The sequence below is a fragment of the Geotrypetes seraphini genome, chromosome 5 (genome assembly GCF_902459505.1).
Source record: "Geotrypetes seraphini chromosome 5, aGeoSer1.1, whole genome shotgun sequence".
Classification (NCBI taxonomy): Eukaryota; Metazoa; Chordata; class Amphibia; order Gymnophiona; family Dermophiidae; genus Geotrypetes; species Geotrypetes seraphini.
Genome location: NC_047088.1, coordinates 102,382,748 through 102,399,998, shown reverse-complemented (window position 1 = coordinate 102,399,998; position 17,251 = coordinate 102,382,748). Strand labels below are relative to the sequence as shown.

The 17,251-nt window shown below is 42.1% G+C and overlaps 1 protein-coding gene across 1 annotated transcript in view; it reads left to right on the top strand.

Moving 5' to 3' along the window:
* LOC117360523 (serine protease 53-like) overlaps positions 1–17,251 on the top strand; it is a 70,499-nt gene that overhangs the window by 39,403 nt on the left and 13,845 nt on the right. Inside the window, exons 6-8 of the mRNA XM_033944401.1 lie at positions 4,987–5,230; positions 8,107–8,260; positions 15,163–15,416. Of these exons, the coding sequence (XP_033800292.1) occupies positions 4,987–5,230; positions 8,107–8,260; positions 15,163–15,416 (652 nt within the window). The remainder of the gene's footprint in view (positions 1–4,986; positions 5,231–8,106; positions 8,261–15,162; positions 15,417–17,251) is intronic.

The following is a 17,251-nucleotide window of genomic DNA, read 5'->3' as shown; positions in this document are numbered from 1 at the left end:
TTGCTGTGAGTTATGAGCAGTTGATTGCAAAAATATATATAAGGTTCTAGGGGCTGATACTCAAAGAAGGTAAAGGGGCAATTTTATTAAATAAAATCATCTACATGTGTATTGGATGGGTAAATATTAAAAAAATTAGCATATATGCATTTATAGTAACAGGGCCTGATATTCAGTGCTATTTAGCTGGCTACCATCAGTATTCAACAGAAAATAGGCTGCTATCTCTCACTGAACATCTGGCTTAGTGGATTGACCAATGACTGGCTATGTCGTGTGAGATAGTCGGTCACCACCAATATTCAGTGGCTCTTTAGCTAAGTTTGACGGCCAGATAGAGCCACCTAAAAAGGTGGTCTATCTTTGGCCAATAAGATTTAGCCAGCAAGTCACTATTTCTTGGCTGGTCAAAAATAGACCAGAAATTCAATGCCGATTAGTGGACAGGGCGGATTCCAGTATCGTTGTGAACCACAGGAGATTGCAGGCTATCCTCCACAGTCTGAATATCAGGGGGATAGTAAATGATGGTAGATAAAGACCTGCATGGTTCATCCACTCTGCCCACCAAAGCAACCAGAGCTGTACCCACCACACTGTGCAGTTTACACATTACAATCCTTCTTGATTAAATGTTAGTATCATAAACAAGGCATTCAGCAACTTGCCACCATGCCAAACCACATATAGGCAGAAAATATCATGCAATCTTATAGCTAGTATCACAATACCTTTTTTATTTTTATTTTAGGTATTTATATACCACCTATCAAAGTTATATAAGTGGTTTACAATCAGGTACTCAGGCATTTTCCCTATCTGTCCTGGTAGGCTCACAGTCTATCTAATGTACCTGGGGCAATGGAGGATTGAATGATTTGCCCAGGGTCACAAACAGCAATGCGGGATTTGAACCCACCACCTCAGAGTGCTGAGGCTGTAGCTCTAACTACACCATCAATATGCATTTAGAAAATATCATAGTACAGAAACCCTGTTGGTGTCCATGCTTGACGAACTGAGAGTGGGTTTGGATGAGGAAAAACAATTCTTGGTTGTGTTTCTTGACATCTCGGCAGCATTTGACACTGTGGACCATGTGATATTGTTGAAAAGACTGATGGAATGTGGGATTTGTGGGTTGGTCCTGGCTTGGTTCGAATCTTTTTTGAGTGGGAGAAAGCAGGAAGTTCTGATGGGAGGTAAGCTGTCGAGTTGTAAGGAGGTGAAATAGGGGTGCCTTTATTTAATTTGTATCTTGTACTGCTATGTAGATTGCTTGCAGATCTTGGTGTATCCTACCAACTGTACGCTGATAGCATCCAATTTTTTCCCCCAATTGATGGGGATTTTGATGGGGCTTTGTCATGCCTACAGTCAATAGGTTGAAATTGAGCATTCAGAAGACGAAGGGGTTGTGTGTCAAGAGATCTTATGACCCTGTTGTCCTGGCGGCAATTGAGTTGTTGGAGGGGGGAGAGTGTTGGTGAGCGGGAAGTGAAGTATCTTGGTGTGTTTGTGGACTCAGGACTTACCCTGAGAGGGCAGGTGTTAGCAGTAGTTCTGAAGATGTATTTTCATCTTTGATTAGCGAAAGGACTTAGGCCTTATCTGGCTCCTTGGTTTAGGATGGTGCTGCAGACGATATTATTATCTGCTTTTGATTATTGTAGTCTGGTGTTCCTGGGAGTGCCAGGGTCAGGTTTATGTGCGCATCAGGTCATCCAGAATTCGGTGGTTAGATGTCTGTTTAGACTGGGAAGATGTGAGCATGTTACAGAGTATATATAAGTCTGTACCGGTTGAAAGTAAGGGACAGGATATGCTATAAGTTACTGGTAAATATTTTCATATGCCTAGAGAAGTTAGCTCCCAAATACCTGATCCAGAGTATCCTGTCATGTGAGTTGCCTCGATTGCTGCGGTCTACTGACCATTTTGATTTGCTGATTCCATCTGTGCAGGATCTGAGGCTCTCGTCATTCAGGGATAGTGTTTTCCATTGTATCGGTCCAAAAGAATGGAACAACCTTCCTGCGTATATTCGTCAACAGCAGAATTATACTGAATTACTCAAAAGACACCTGTCCTGCCAGATGAAATACAGGGTCTGAAATTGGTTAACTGAGGAGGGATTCTACAGTCTGGGTTGTTTTATGGTTATAGTGATATTTGTCGTTGATACGTCTTGTATGTAAGTGTGTAACTTGCCCTGGAACCATGTCAATATACCAAAGAAAGGTTTATTATTATGGCTGAATCATAGTCAGATTCATTATTAATATATGATTAAATCAACAATATTGCTAACTACCAACATTTTACTTATGAATTTCAAACTTAAGATGTATTCCCCCCTCCCCTCTGAGCTGCACATTCCCTGCTATGCACGTGATTTTTGAGGACATGTCCGGGGGTCTGGATGGATTTTCAAAACCCAGCACTTTGTCTGGGTTTTGAAAAGTTTCTCACGTCGGGGTGACAACTGCAAATGCACAGGCGCACATATGCAACGTCATTGCGTCGCATCCACAGATGCCGTCCCAATGCATGAACAGGTTAAGGGGGATGGGGATGGGGGTGGGGCTAGGGGCGGGATGTGGGCGAGCCTGGGGGCATGGCCATGGGTCCAGATTTCCCTTGGGGAAAATTTGGTAATCCTAAAAATGCATATACTTGATTTTGATTTATCTTTGCCCTATAGTAGACAGATTTTCTCTTTTTTTTAAAAAAAGAGGACACCTGGCCCTACCCCATTCCGCCCCGCAGCCCAGCACTATTCTGCCTCCAGCTCCACCTCATTCTGCCCCCAGCCTCGCCTCCACACGAATCTCCTGCCGCTCCTGCTTTAGGGGGTGAGGGGAGAGGGTCCGAATTGGGAAGCCGAATCGGGCAGCAGTAGTAGACACAGTGAAAAGAGGGAAACTAAGAACTGAATAGTAAGAGAGAATTTAATTTAGACGGAGGCAGAAAATAGAGAAGGAAGACCAGAGAAAAAAAAGAAAGGGAAGAGAGAGGAGAGACAGATGCCAAAGAACGGGGAAGGAGACAGAGATATCAGATCTAAGTGGAGGAAATGAGAAGAGAGAGATGATAAAAACCACAGGGGGATGGAAGGAGAGAGATGCCAGACCATGAGGGGAACAGAAAGGGTTCTGAGTTAAAGTCCTGGGCAAGTAGGTAGGAAGGAAAGGAAGGGGGGATTTGTTTGGGGCTTGTATAGAACTAAAACTGTACACTGGCACTGGTAATCTTTGTTGTTTGTTTTGAATTTGATAATAAAAGAAATACAAGTGGAAATAAAGAAGTAAATAAGAAAACAGGTAAATAAATGGGGGCGGGATATGGGCAGGGTAAGGCTGGGGGGCCCAGTATACTTGTGTGCCTAGGGGCCCTCAAAGAATTAATCCTGCCCTGGTCACGACCAGTTTTGGTCATGACCTGAACTTGTTTATAACCTCGCTATCTCCTTCTTGCCTGCTCCTGACTTGCTAAGCTATATTGATTGATTGACTTATTTGTAACTTCGCTGTCGATGTACAGTCTCTTGTCATGTAAACCGCTTTGAACTATTCTGGTACTGCGGTATACAAAAAAAAAAAAAAAAGTTATTATTATTATTATTAATTTCCCCATTGGATTGTATGTAAATACGATTTGTCCATTCCAGACCCTACAAACTGTATGTAAATATTGTTTTTTAAAGATTTTTAAGCACTAAAATAGTTAATTATACCATAGAATGCACAGTGTAATACTGTAGTAAACTAAATGTAAAAGCCTTGAAAAACACTGAGAAAACCTTCAAAAGCAGAGAAAACTAACATTGCATGAGTCCGTACTAGACCCCTATGAACCATTTGCTGTAAACATTTTTTTAAAAAAAGTTTTAAGCACAGAAAAAAAAATCTAAGTTTGAAAAATCCTTAACTATAGAAAAATTTACTGTAAACAACCAAGAAAATTAATCTCCCATGAGTTGACTTCTGGCGTGAAGGACGTACATATTCACAAACAACACAAAATGGGAAAACATTGGCGCTTACGAAACGGAAGGGGAAAATGGCCAGGGCTATGATGGTTCTGCACCTGATTGTGTGGTCGTGACCAGGTGCAAAAGTTTGGCAAATTTTGGGGTTTGGAACCGATTTGTTCATCTTCGGAAGCATTCATGACCAGAGGTTCTACCTTACCCTGTTGTAGGATTACTCTTCACATGCCTAACTTTAGGAGTTACTTGAATCCACTTTTTCTAAGGTACCGTTACACTCTTCGTTACTTTCTCCTTTTTCCTTTAGATAGTACATACAATGCTTAGCCACAGGACCTCAGAAACACCACTCCTCCATCCCACTCTAGGTGTCATTCTACGGGGAGATCCATGTATTAGCTCCTCACCAGTCTGGGCCCCATTTTAACAATTTACTTCCTTTTATTTAAACCTCTTACTTTTAAAATGTTAGTTTTATAGTTTTACTTATCTTGGTAATAGTTGACTGTTTCTTTACATTTCAGTAGACTAAGCAGTTGGACCCGACATGTTTCACCTTAGTTTCGTCAGGGATCCACTCATAGCCACTATCATCCAACCCACATGTAAAGAGGAAGGAGAAAGTAACGAAGAGAGTAAGAGTACCTTAGAAAAAGTGGATTCAAGTGATGTGTGGATAGTTCTGAGGTTAAAACAGTAGAACAGCCATTGACGACTGGGATTGAACAGTAACTTTAGGAGTTAGGCATGTGAAGCTCTTGTAGGTATGCACCAGAAATGTTCCCAGCCCTTTAAAGACCAATGCTCAGCACTAATAGTGCACATATACAATAATATGCATGCTATTAGTGTTGAGCATTGGTCACTAAAATAGAAAAAAAATCAATGCTCCACTTGGTATTTTACAAACACTACCGGAGTTCTGTTAAATCCCTTTGACAATTTCCTCCGTGTCAATGATTTCTTCTTGTGTTCTCTCCCCCCCCCCCTCCCAGGGTGACTCTGGTGGTCCAGTGGTTTGTAATGAGGCTGGAATTTGGTTTCAGGCTGGACTGATCAGTTTTTCCATTGACTGCCATCTCCCCAATAGCCCAGTCCTTCTGACTAATGTGACAAGCTATGCAGAGTGGATCCATGCTCAGGTGGATTCAGAGGTCTCCTTTGCCCAGCAGACTGAGCAGGTGCCTGAAATGGTTGATGATGGAAAGTGTGATGACCTTATCAGTGTCAAGAATCCAGGTGTGTTGTGGATTGGCAGTGGGAGAGGGACTTTGGGGAAATGATGTCACAGACTGGAGATGATAGAGAAGGGTAGGACTAGTGGCATAGCAAGGGTAAGAAGCACTTGTGGCGGTGGTGCCCCCCTTGTCTCGCACCCCCCACTCCTTCCCCGATTTCCCCTGCCGCGCACCCCCCCTTCCCTTCCCTGTAGCTCTAGTTGTTCACCGCCGCTTCATTTTGCCAGTGCAAGGAAGTAGTATATCTGCCAACCTATATATGTTTATAAGTTTATGTTTATTTAAGATTTGATATACCGCTCCTGCATTTGACTGACCTAAGCGGTTTACAATGTATCAAACTAAAATGAAATTAGGTACTTGAGAAAAACTACCATCTATATATTAGCACCTAATTGCTATGTAAATCTCTCACAAAGATGAGGGGTGTGTGCACAAATGGACCTGTAAGGGAGATCGCAAGTTGCTACAGGCCAATCGGCAATTAGCAAAGCTCTGCAGTACAGTGAAAGAGGAGGTACCAGCATTGTGACAATGGAGGCTGCACTTATGTGTCCTTTCTGGCTTCTTCTTAGTGGAGGAGGGGCTGCTAGAGCCAGAAATGGTGCTTTGTCATTTCACAGCCTGTGCTTCCTTTGACTTTAAAAAGTTGCTAGGTGAAAATAAAGCCCATAAAAAGCAGGACCTGAGCTGTAATTAAACAGAGGTGAGATTATAAACAAAGCATGATTTGCAGTCCCCTTAGATGAGAAATTATTTCAAATTTAGGGGCTGCACAATTTGGAATCTCTGGTTAATGAGCTCATTCTGGCAGATCAGAAATCTTTGATAAATCCAATTAGTGTATGTGAAGTATCATTTAGATAGATAGATGAAATCATAAGCAGCTGAACACTTTTTTGTTTGGGGGGGCCCAAAAGTTCTGCCCCAGATCCCTCCCCCATAATAGTACTAATTGTAATACAATTTTTGCCATTCATTTTTCATATATACACACAATGTAATCTAACATATAATGATTAACCACAAAATTAAACTGCACAAAGCACACTATGCTTCTCAACATTCATTCCTACCGGAACACCTGTCCTTGGTCACACATGCAGAACACGGATAACCCCTATGCAAATACAGGACTACAAACTAAAAGTACAGTACTAATGTACACAAAAGAATCCCTAAGATTGCAAACTCTACATGCAGTACAACACCAGAGAAATAGAAATTAATTTCTTCCTGAATAGTGCAAAATATAGACGGCGGATATAAATTCTTAAAACTGACACATTTCAATCACTAAATTGAAAATAAAATAATTTCCTCTGCCTCTGTTGTCTGGTGATTTTATTTTCTAATCATCTTTTCCCATCTCTGGTTGCACTTCCTTCTGTCTGTGCTCTTAACTGTATACCAGGACCTTCTTATCCATTTGCTGGTTTTCTCTCCTTTTTTACTTTCTGCCCTACATCCATCTTTAGCATTAACTTTTAACATTCAACTTTCATCCATTTTTCTGCTTTCTTCTCAAAATCTAGCTACTTTTCCATGTCTTCCCTTCTCATCTATCCATGTGTACCATCTCCTATCCCTTTCTTCTCCCCTATTCCTATCTATCCATTTCTTCTTATCTCTTCCCTGCCACACCCATTGCTGTGCACCATCTCCTCCCTCTGTCTTCCCTCCATCCCTGTTCACCATCTCATCCCTCTCTTCCTCTCCCATGGTCAGACATCTCTGTCTTCCCCCTTCCCCCCTCCTCTAGTCTGGCTTCTTTCTCCTCTCCTTCCCATAGCCTGGAATCTCTCTCCTTTCCCATAGTCTGGCATCTCTCTCTCTCTCCTTCTCTCCTTTCCATGGTCTGGTATCTCTCTCCTTCCCTTCCTGCTGTCTGGCATATCTCTCCCCTCCTTCCCTTCCATTACGTGGTCTGGCATCTCTCTCTTCCCTCCTTCCATCACCCTTCTCGGGAATCTGTCATCTCTCCCTTCTTTGAGTCATCTCTCCTCCCTCCCAGTGTAACATTTCTCCCTCCTCTCCACCACTATCATGTCCAACAATTCTCCCTCTTTCTTCCTTTCTCCATGAATATCATCTCTCTTTCCCTCCCACTCCACTAATTCTCTTTTCCTTCACCCACCAGCAGCATCTCTCTTTCCCTCCCTTCCCACTACTCCACCCATGCATCTCTCTTTCCCTCCCTTGCTAACCCTAGCCCGTGCATCATCTGTCCTTCCCAAGCCCCTCTCAGTCTGTGCAATATCTATCCTTCTTGCTTTCCCAACACCCTTACCTCCACAGCCCATGCAACATCATTCCCAACCCCAGCCTCCCCCTCAGCTGGATCCTGTGTTATGACTTCTCCCCATTTTCAAACTCTCCAAACTCCCACCTCCCCGCCACTGTAATTTAAAATCTTAGAACAGCCAGCAGCTCAACGAAGCCAGCCTCCTGCCGTTGTCCTGTCTTGAAAGTGTTCTTTCTGTAACACTTCCTCTTCCCGAATAGGCTCGACACTGCAGAAATAACACTTTCGGAGCAGGCAGACAGTGGGAGGCTCACTTCATTGTGCTTCCGGCTGCCCAAAGTTTTTAAATTACATTGGTGGGGAGGTGGTAGGTGGAAGAGTTGGGAGAGCCATACTTCCGATTGCCAATTTTTGGGGAAGCTATGGCCCCTGTGGCCCCCCCTGATCCGATGACAATGCATAGAATGTAATCTAACTTGATGGAGAAGGGGCCTAAAAATTACATGGATGTAAGGGGGTTGCAGCTTGAAGTATTTACACAATTTTGATCTATATTATGGATTTTTCTCTTCCACCAAATGAATTATAGTGATATCATGTCTATAGAGATCACTTACTTCTTTCCCTTTCAGGTTGTGGAATTCCCAAAATTTCAAACCCAAAGTCTGGGTTCCAGCTAGAAAAATGGCCATGGCAGGTCAGCCTGAATTTCGATAATACCCACACCTGTGGGGGGGCTCTGATTTCAGAGAGATGGATCATCACAGCTGCCAACTGCTTCGTTGGGTAAGGGTCAGGATTCCACTACTGGATTCATCCAGTAATGCCCTAGTACAATGTCTGTGACATCATAATTCTCTACAAATGCAAATTGTTGTATAATAAAATTAGAGAGTAATAATAAATTCTGATCTCTGCCGGTGTTATACCCGGAGGTTCAATGCCAGGCCACATTTGGACTTCAACATTGAATTTCTGGTTTACCAGTGCCAACTATACAATAGCCAGTTAAGTGCAATATTTACCATGTAAATCAATATGGTGCACTGTATAAAGATAGGCTGACTTTATGGTCCTATTTATGAGGTGACCTTGGCTGGTTAAGTATTGAATATCGGATCTTAACAAGCCAACTACCTACTCTACCCTCAGAATGCCCATAAAATAGCTGTTTTTGCTTTAAGTGCTAACAAGTCATTTTCAATGGCACTAAACAGTTAAGTACCAATGAAAATGACCAGTTAGCCCTGAGCAGGCACTCTAACCAGCCAGGAGCCATTTCTGATTAGTTGAATAGCTTTAAATATCAACCATTCAGTGTAAGGAAACTGTGCTGTGAAGTGCTATGAGAGGACTTCCAGTGAGATCTTCACTGGTAAGATTTTGCTAGGAAATTGCTTGCACATTTGGTGAAGGGAGACTTAAAATTAAATAGGTAAGCTCAGAGACTTTATTTTATTTTAAGTACTAGCAAGGGAGTTTAAGGGATAGATTTTTCTTAGCATAGGAAGTCTCTGTTACAGTTCATAAGCTAGCATTTAAAGTGACTATTTTAAAATCGTTATAGTATTAGTATAAACTAAAGCACAGCTAATAGGCACAGGAAGCCTCAGTTTAGACTTTAATTCCCTCCCTCCCACCCGAACATCCACCTTCCCTTGACCTGATCTCTGATTTATAGGCCCTTGAACCAATTAGAAGGTTACAAAAGAAATTAATGTATCTTTAATAAGCAAGTAATGTAGCTCTTAGAAATATAGCAGTGTCCCGCAAACTTTGACGAGCCATGGCACACTAAACATAGTGACTGCGGCTTGAGGCATCCGGAAGTGTGCGGACAGCGACATCTGCGCATGTGTGAAGGCCTTCCAGATGGGCCCTAAGCCGCCAATGAGGTGTGCCAGCAGGAAAGAGGGCCAGAGAGGAGAGGCACTGGTGCTGGCTGATTGCATACAGGACGTGCCAATCACCATGAGAGGCACGTCCTGTAGGCAGGCAGTCAGTCAGCACCGATGCCTCCCCTCATCCATCCCCAGTGTGTCGCAGCACACATGAAATCTCAGTGCCATGGCACACAGTTTGCTATACACTGAAATTTATTTATTTAATTTATTTATTTAGTCATTTATTTAGCCCGTCCTCCCAAAGGAGCCCAGAATGGGTTACAAGGCTACATTCATAGTATGGGTAGGACAAGCTTTGTTGAGGAATACACACTTTACAGCAGGGGTGTCCAACCTTTTGGCTTCCCTGGGCCCCATTGGCCCAAAACATTTTTCTGGGGCCGCACAAATGCGCAAACGCGGCAGCAAGACAGGGGAGGGAGCCAGCAAGATGGTAAACACCCGGGGGCAGCAGAGGAAAACACTGCATCGCCCTCGACCGGGGCCACACAAAATACTTCATGGGGCCGCATGTGGCCCTTGGGCCACAGGTTGGACACCCCTGCTTTACAGAATTCACAGTGTAGACAAAGGGAGTTTAGATTACAGCATTTACAGTGTAGATATAACATACAGGCTTAAAATATACAGACTTAGTGGACATAAGGTGAATAAAATTGTAGTGTTTTCAGTGTTGATATAACATGGAGGTAAAATAGCTTTTCATAGCATGTGGGAGCATCTTTGCTGTTGGAGAATGTAGTAGTAATTCTGGTTTTATTTGCGGTGGCATGTGAGTTTTAGTGAGAGTCCGTTTGGTGTAATTAAGTGGTGTCTTTAAGATCTTCCATCAGGGGTGTAAATGCGGGTTGTTAAGGAGCTGGGTTTGTAATGAGGAAGGTTTACACGGCTTTCCTGAAGTTCCAAAGACTGTCTAGTAATCTAACGGAGGGGGGGGGGGGGAGGGGGGGATGATGTGCCATAATCTAGGTATGTAGTGAGAATAAGAGCATCTTCTGGCTGTCTTAGACGTGAGTGAGTGGCCAGGTGGCAAGATCAGCCGTTTTTCTGTTTGAGATCTCAGTGATTGGTTGGAGACATACATTACATTACATTACATTAGGGATTTCTATTCCGCCATTACCTTGCAGTTCAAGGCGGATTACAAAATAATTATTCAAGATGTATTACAACAAGAACTTACAAAAAAAAAAAATTGGTAGTGTTTACGTGTTGAAGTTGTTTCTGAAGCCGGATTGTGTGGGATGGAGTATGTTATGGTTTTTGGAATTTGGCAACTAGTCCTTCTATTATTTTGACATAGAGTGGAATAGAGGCAATGGGTCTGTAGTTGGCTGTTTGGTCTATCGGTCCTTTGGGGTCTTTTAGGATCGGGGTGATGATGATTTCGCTGAGATTGGTAGGGTAGTGGCCATTTATTAGCGAGATTTGTATCCAGTTTAGAAGAAGAGGAGGAATTTGGCAACTAGTCCTTCTATTATTTTGACGTAGAGTGGAATAGAGGCAATGGGTCTGTAGTTGGCTGTTTGGTCTATCGGTCCTTTGGGGTCTTTGAGGATCGGGGTGATGATGATTTCGCTGAGGTTGGTAGGGTAGTGGCCATTTATTAGCGAGATTTGTATCCAGTTTAGAAGAAGAGCGCGGAATTTTGTGCTGGATGTTTTTAGGAGATATGGTGGACAGTTGTTGAGGTCACAGGATGCATGGCTGTATTTTTTGTAGTATTTGTTGAATTCGGACCATTGTATGTTGGGGAATTGAGACCATATTCTATCTGCTGCAGTAGAATCTCTATCTATGGGGAGAATTGTGAATTCGTTAGGATGGGTAGAGGTGTCATTGAGGGTAGCTCTTGCATTGGTAATTTTATTTTGGAAGTGTTCTGCTAATAGAGTGGCTGGGGGGGGGTAGTATTGTTAGTGGTTAGGTAGGGTTTGGTGTCGGTTAGGGTTTTTAGAATTTGGAATAGTTTTTTGGTGTCTTGGGTTTCAATGCCTATTAGGTTGGTGTAGTTTGCTTTTCTCTTGTCCTTTAATTGTGATTTGTATTGCTTGTTGATTTTTTTCCAGGCGGATTTTGTATGATCTGAGTTCGATTTTCTCCATTTTCTCTCTAGTCGTCTACATTGTCTTTTGAGTTGTAGCAATTCGGAGTCGAACCATTTATATGATCTCCTGCTGGGTCTGGATTTGGTTTGCAGTGGGGCTAAATCATCAAGGGTTTTGGAGCAAAGTCTTTCCCAATGTAAGATGAAGTCCTCGGGGTTGTTTTCTAGAATAGTTTCATCTATTTTAGACCAGAATATGGAGGGTTCGATGTGTTTGCGTGAGGTGTATGTTACTTTATTGAGTTTTGTTATAGTTTTTTTATTGTTTTTGGTCCAGTTGATGTTGAAAGTGTAGGTATAGTGGTCTGACCAGATGGATTTGGACCATGTTCCGTTAGATGTATGAATTTCTGTTAAGGATGGTTGGTGGGTCATGAAGGCTGCAATATCAAGTTGGTGGCCTTTTTCTTGAGTTGTTTGTGGATTTAGCATTTGGAAGGAGAAGGCTTTGAGAAATTTGTAGTTTTGATGCTATGTAGTTTGGTGTCATCTTGTGGAAAGTCTTGAAGACTAATACCAAGGCTTTAAAAGCGTATCATTTTTGGATAGGCAGCCAGTGCATGGAAGTTAGTGCAAGCCCAGGTTTTTTAGGAGTCAGATTGCGGCGTTTTGCACTCCTTGGAGACGGTAGAGTGTTTTTGCTGGTAGGCCCACTAGTAGAACATTGCAATAATCTAGGTGGTACAATGCAAACGCCTATAGTAGCTGGGCAAAATTACTTTATGAAAAATAAGTACGGATGCACTTTAGTTGGTGGAGGTACTAGAAGGATGAAGACACTAATTTTAATACATGGTCTGAGAGCGACAGATTTGAGTCGAGAGTCACTTCTAGGCTGCGGACTTTTTCTTTGGCTGTGAGGGCATTTCCTCAAGAAAGAGATGGGCAGAAAGTTCTGCTTTTGATGTGTTCTCTAAAGTTCTTTAAATCCTTAGAGAAGAATCTACAATAAAATAATAATAAAAACTAAATATTAGCAAAGCCTAACATATAACTAGCAATCTTAGAGGACCTTAGTGTACATATTCGCAATCTCATAGTAACTTAGCAAAAAAATCACCAATAATAAGATGCAGGCAGAAGTCCAGCAGAGAGATGAGGGCTATCCTGTCTTTTCCACTGAGTGTCACATATTTGATTATCTCCCAATTGGTAAGACGTTGTTTGTGTGTACTCGGTGCAAAGAGTTCCTAGCACTCTGGGAACAAGACTGATCTCTTGAGGCTAGAGTAGCAGACGGAAGAAATGAAAGAGACAGAGAGATACATAGAGGAGACACAAAGGGATGTTATAGAGGTCCTACCTTCAGTCTGGCAGTCCTTGTGATGCTTGGAAGAGGGAGGTCTTCTTAAAGGAGAGCATACCCTGGTGAATTAAGAAATAATCCTGTAGCCAGGACCTGCCCACCAGGGGATGCAATATCCTCTTGCACCGAGGTTGCATCTCCAAGGGCTTCTGTCCAAAAGGGAAGGGTTAAGATAACCATTATAGTGGGAGACTCAATCATTAGGCATATAGGTAGCTGGGTGGCTGGTAAACACGAGGATTTCTTGGTCACCCGGTATGAAGGTGTCAGACTTCATATATCGCCTAAATAAGATTTTAGACAGTGTTGGGGAGCAGCCTGCTGTCTTGGTACATGTGGTACAATGATAGAGAGAAATGTTGTAGGGAAGTTCTGGAAGCCAAATTTAGTCTCTTAGGTAGGAAACTAAAATCCCAAACCCCCAGGGTAGCATTTTCAGAAATGCTCCCCATTCCTTGAGCAGGAACCAAGAGACATGGAGAGCTCCGAAGTCTCAATGTATGGATAAGGCGATGGTGCAAGATGGAGGGTTTTGGGTTTGTTAGGAACTGGGTGGAATTTTGGGGAACCTATTCCACAAGGATGGATTCCACCTTTGGAGCTAGGTTGGTGGCATCAATATTTAAAAAGGAGATAGAGTAGCTTTTTAACTAGAAACTGGGGGAAGGCCAACAGTTGCTCAAAAGAATATGACTCAGAACAAAGTATCTTTAAAAGATGGAGCTGGTGGGTGGTGGCGGTCAGCTTGGGTACTCCCAACAGGCAGCCTACGTATTCCCTAGGGTACGCATACCACAGGTTGAGAAACACTGGTCTAATGCAAGTGCATGAAACTTTTATCCTTGTGGGCCCCTTCAGGATATCCTAATGTATATGCATGATAGATTTGTATTATATCCATTTTATGCAACTATGCTCATACATATTCATTATGAATATTCTGGAAACCCAATTAGTTTGCAGCCCTCAATGAGTAGAATTTGAGACCAATGGCATGATGGAACATATGAAAACTCTACAATAAAGCTAAGTAAAAGCAAACCATTGGTATGTTGAAAGAGCATGGAAACTCTTTCAGTGAAACTGCCAGAAAGTTAGGGCTACTTAAAAAATATAGTGCATGCTATTAACACATGTTAAGTCAATTAATATATGTTAAATTGATTTTACTAGAATAAATACATGGAATGAACCAAAAAGATGTTCAAAATGAGGAAGTAGACTTAAATAGAAACATAACAGCAGATAAAAGGCCAAATGGCCCATCCAGTCTGCTCCTCCTCTACCTAAGAGATCCCATGTGCCTTTCTCATGCTTTCTTGAATTCAGACATAATCTTTGTCTCCACCATCACTTCTGGGAGACTATTGCACACATCCACCAACCTGTATTTTCTTAGATTACTCCTGAGCCTTTCACCTCTTAATTTCATTTTTTGCCACCTCACTCCGCAGCTTCCTTTCAAATGAGAGACTTGTATTTAAATGCCTCTATCATATCTCCCCTTTCCTGCCATTCCTCTAAAGTATACAGATTGAGATCTTTAAGTCTGTCCCCATACACCTTAAGACAAAGACCAAGCACCATTTTAGTAGCAGTCCTCTGAACCGATTCCATCCTTTGTTATATATTTTTGAAGGTGTGGCCTCCAGAATTGTATACAACATTCTAAATGAGGTCTCACTAGAGTCTTATACAGGGACATCAATACCTCCTTTTTCCTTCTGGCCATACTTCTCCCTCTGCACCATAGCATTCTTCTAGCTTTTGCCGTCACCTTTTCAACCTGTTTGGCCACCTTAAAATCATCACATACAATCACACCCAAGTCCTGTTCCTCTTTCATAGACAAATGAACCAAAAAACGGGCTGAAAATATTTCCCCTGTGCACATTTCTACTGCTAGTTTTCAGACTGCATAAAGAAAGTGATTCTTAGCGTAGTCCTTCAGACACACCCAGCTAATCAGGTTTCCAGGAATATGAATGAAACAGATCTGCATACAGATGAAGGCAGTGCGTGTTACACTGTCCCGAGCAGCACTTAACTCAGCAGGCACACTTAGTTCAGTGATTGAAGTGTCAACATTGGTGACTGATGTGCACTGCTGACTTGAGCACTGCTCTGGCAGCCCAGGTAGAACTTGAGGAGACCTCGTTGGTTGGCTGAGCTTGGTATCCCTGATAACAAAGGTATGCCTCAATATTGTAGTTTCAGTAGCAATGGTGACTGAGTCAGCAGCGGGTGGTAGAAGGGAGAGAATACCTAGCCACCTCAGTCCACTTCTGGCTATGTCCCTGGTTTGAACTGGGCTTCTCTGATTGTCAGTCCATTACTCCTCCATGCCAGTTATTTGTTTCTTCTTTATCAGGGAGAATGCATCTGACAATCCACCTGACTGGACGGTGCGACTTGAAAATGGGAGTAGCAGTGAAGGGATGAAGGTGCAGAAGATAATACTCCACGGGGCTTACATCACCAAGGCAGAAGGATTTGACATTGCCATGGTGCAGCTGTCCAATCCAGTTACGTTCAGTGACTACATACAGCCAATCTGCCTCCCATTTCATGACCATCGCTTCCAGTATGGAACCAAATGCTGGGTCACTGGCCGGAAGACTGGAGGTAGCCATAAAGCTCCTGTTATATCTATCTATCTACTCACTTATTTCTTCTCACTGCTTGCAAATCTTCTCTCTCAGGCTCCTTTGTTATCCAATAATGTTGTACTTCTGGTGTTCTTATGTTTTGCTTGGTATTAGAACTGACAGTATTACAATCACAGCGTTCCTGCTAGAGTGAAAATGTATAGTAATTTAAAAGTGAAGGGCAAGTCTCAGATATTTACCCCCAGGTTCTGTAAAAGTCACTCAAATGTGAGCACTGAAATATGAGCACAATCCTAAGATGTAGTCTAATAAGTCAAGTAGTAGTCAATAATTGAATGCTAACAATTTTTGACTTTAGTTGTCACAAATTAAAATGTGTGTGTTCATCTGCAGTTTGTCTAAATCTCAAGGGGACGTGTTAGAGGTGTTGTGTGGGCAGGACTAGGGTGGACTTATGAATTGGCTGTTTTTCTGCCATAATCAAACATTTAACAATATATCCAGGGCACAGTTTGGACGTTGAGACTAGACCTGTTTAATAACAAGTAAGTGCCAAAAAGGTAAAGAGTAAAGGGGATGGGACTTTTCTGTGTAGTTAAAATCAAAGCAGTTTACATATTTTAGACAGGTTTTTTTTTTCCTTGGACAATGAAGCGTTAAGTGATTTGCCCAGGTCCCCACTGCTCTGCTGGGATGTCTGTGTGGCCAGTCTACTAAAAATGCTGGCCCCCCTCCTTCACCCAGTGGCTGGTATTGTGTGTTTTTCTTTTAACCTAAAACTAATCACCCCAGCAGTATATAAAAATATAGTAGAAAACAAACCTAAATACTGCTAATAACCAGCAATGCACATCAGTGTAGTTAGCCCAACAAATTTGAAGGACTATGGCCTCAGAATCGGAGCCTACGCACAGCAGTGTGAATCACAGACTGAGAATGATCTGCGTAGTGAAATTGCTCCTGCTCCAATCATTGGCCAACACGCATTAATTTTTTTAGGAAATTTTTCAAAAGCATTTAAATGAAGCTATAAATCCAAACTCTACAGGGTTACATTGTGTAAGTGCATTGTGTAGTTTGCAAACAAACACTAGTGACTGTATTTTCCTGTAAAGACAAGTCAGCTACAAAGCTAAGTCTTTTTCTGGTCTATGTTTTTCATACTCTGGCTTGCACTTACACAATGTAACCCTGTAGAGGTTAGATTTATAGCTTCATTTAAATGCTTTTGAAAAATTTCCTAAAAAAATGAATGCGTGTTGGCCAATGATTGGAGCAGGAGCAATTTCACTACGTAGATCATTCTCAGTCTGTGATTCACACTGCTGTGCGTAGGCTCCGATTCTGAGGCCATAGTCCTTCAAATTTGTTGGGCTAACTACACTGATGTGCATTGCTGGTTATTAGCAGTATTTAGGTTTGTTTTCTACTGTGTTTTTCTTTTAGACATGTTTTTCAAAAATGGTTCAAAAAGAGAGATGCACATCTGAAAAATGGCCATTTTCAAAAAGACAGACATTTTACAGTTTTGAAAATGGATATGTTTGGTACTGGATTTTTTTTGCAACTTCCGCAAAACATCCAAATTCAGATTTGGACCTCATATCACAAATGCCTCTCAGTATCACCACTGGCACTGACTTCGCTACATGTAGGGGAGGGTCATTGGGGTGGGCAGACTAGATGGGCCATGGTCCTTATCTGCCGTCTATTTCTATGTTTCTATGTATATTCAGCATCACCTGCTACTCAGATAGAAGCGCTGAATATACTTCCATAATTTAAGCACTGTGACCAGCATATAAACAAATGCCAATTATGGTGTATAAATATTAATTTATTCAGTTTTCT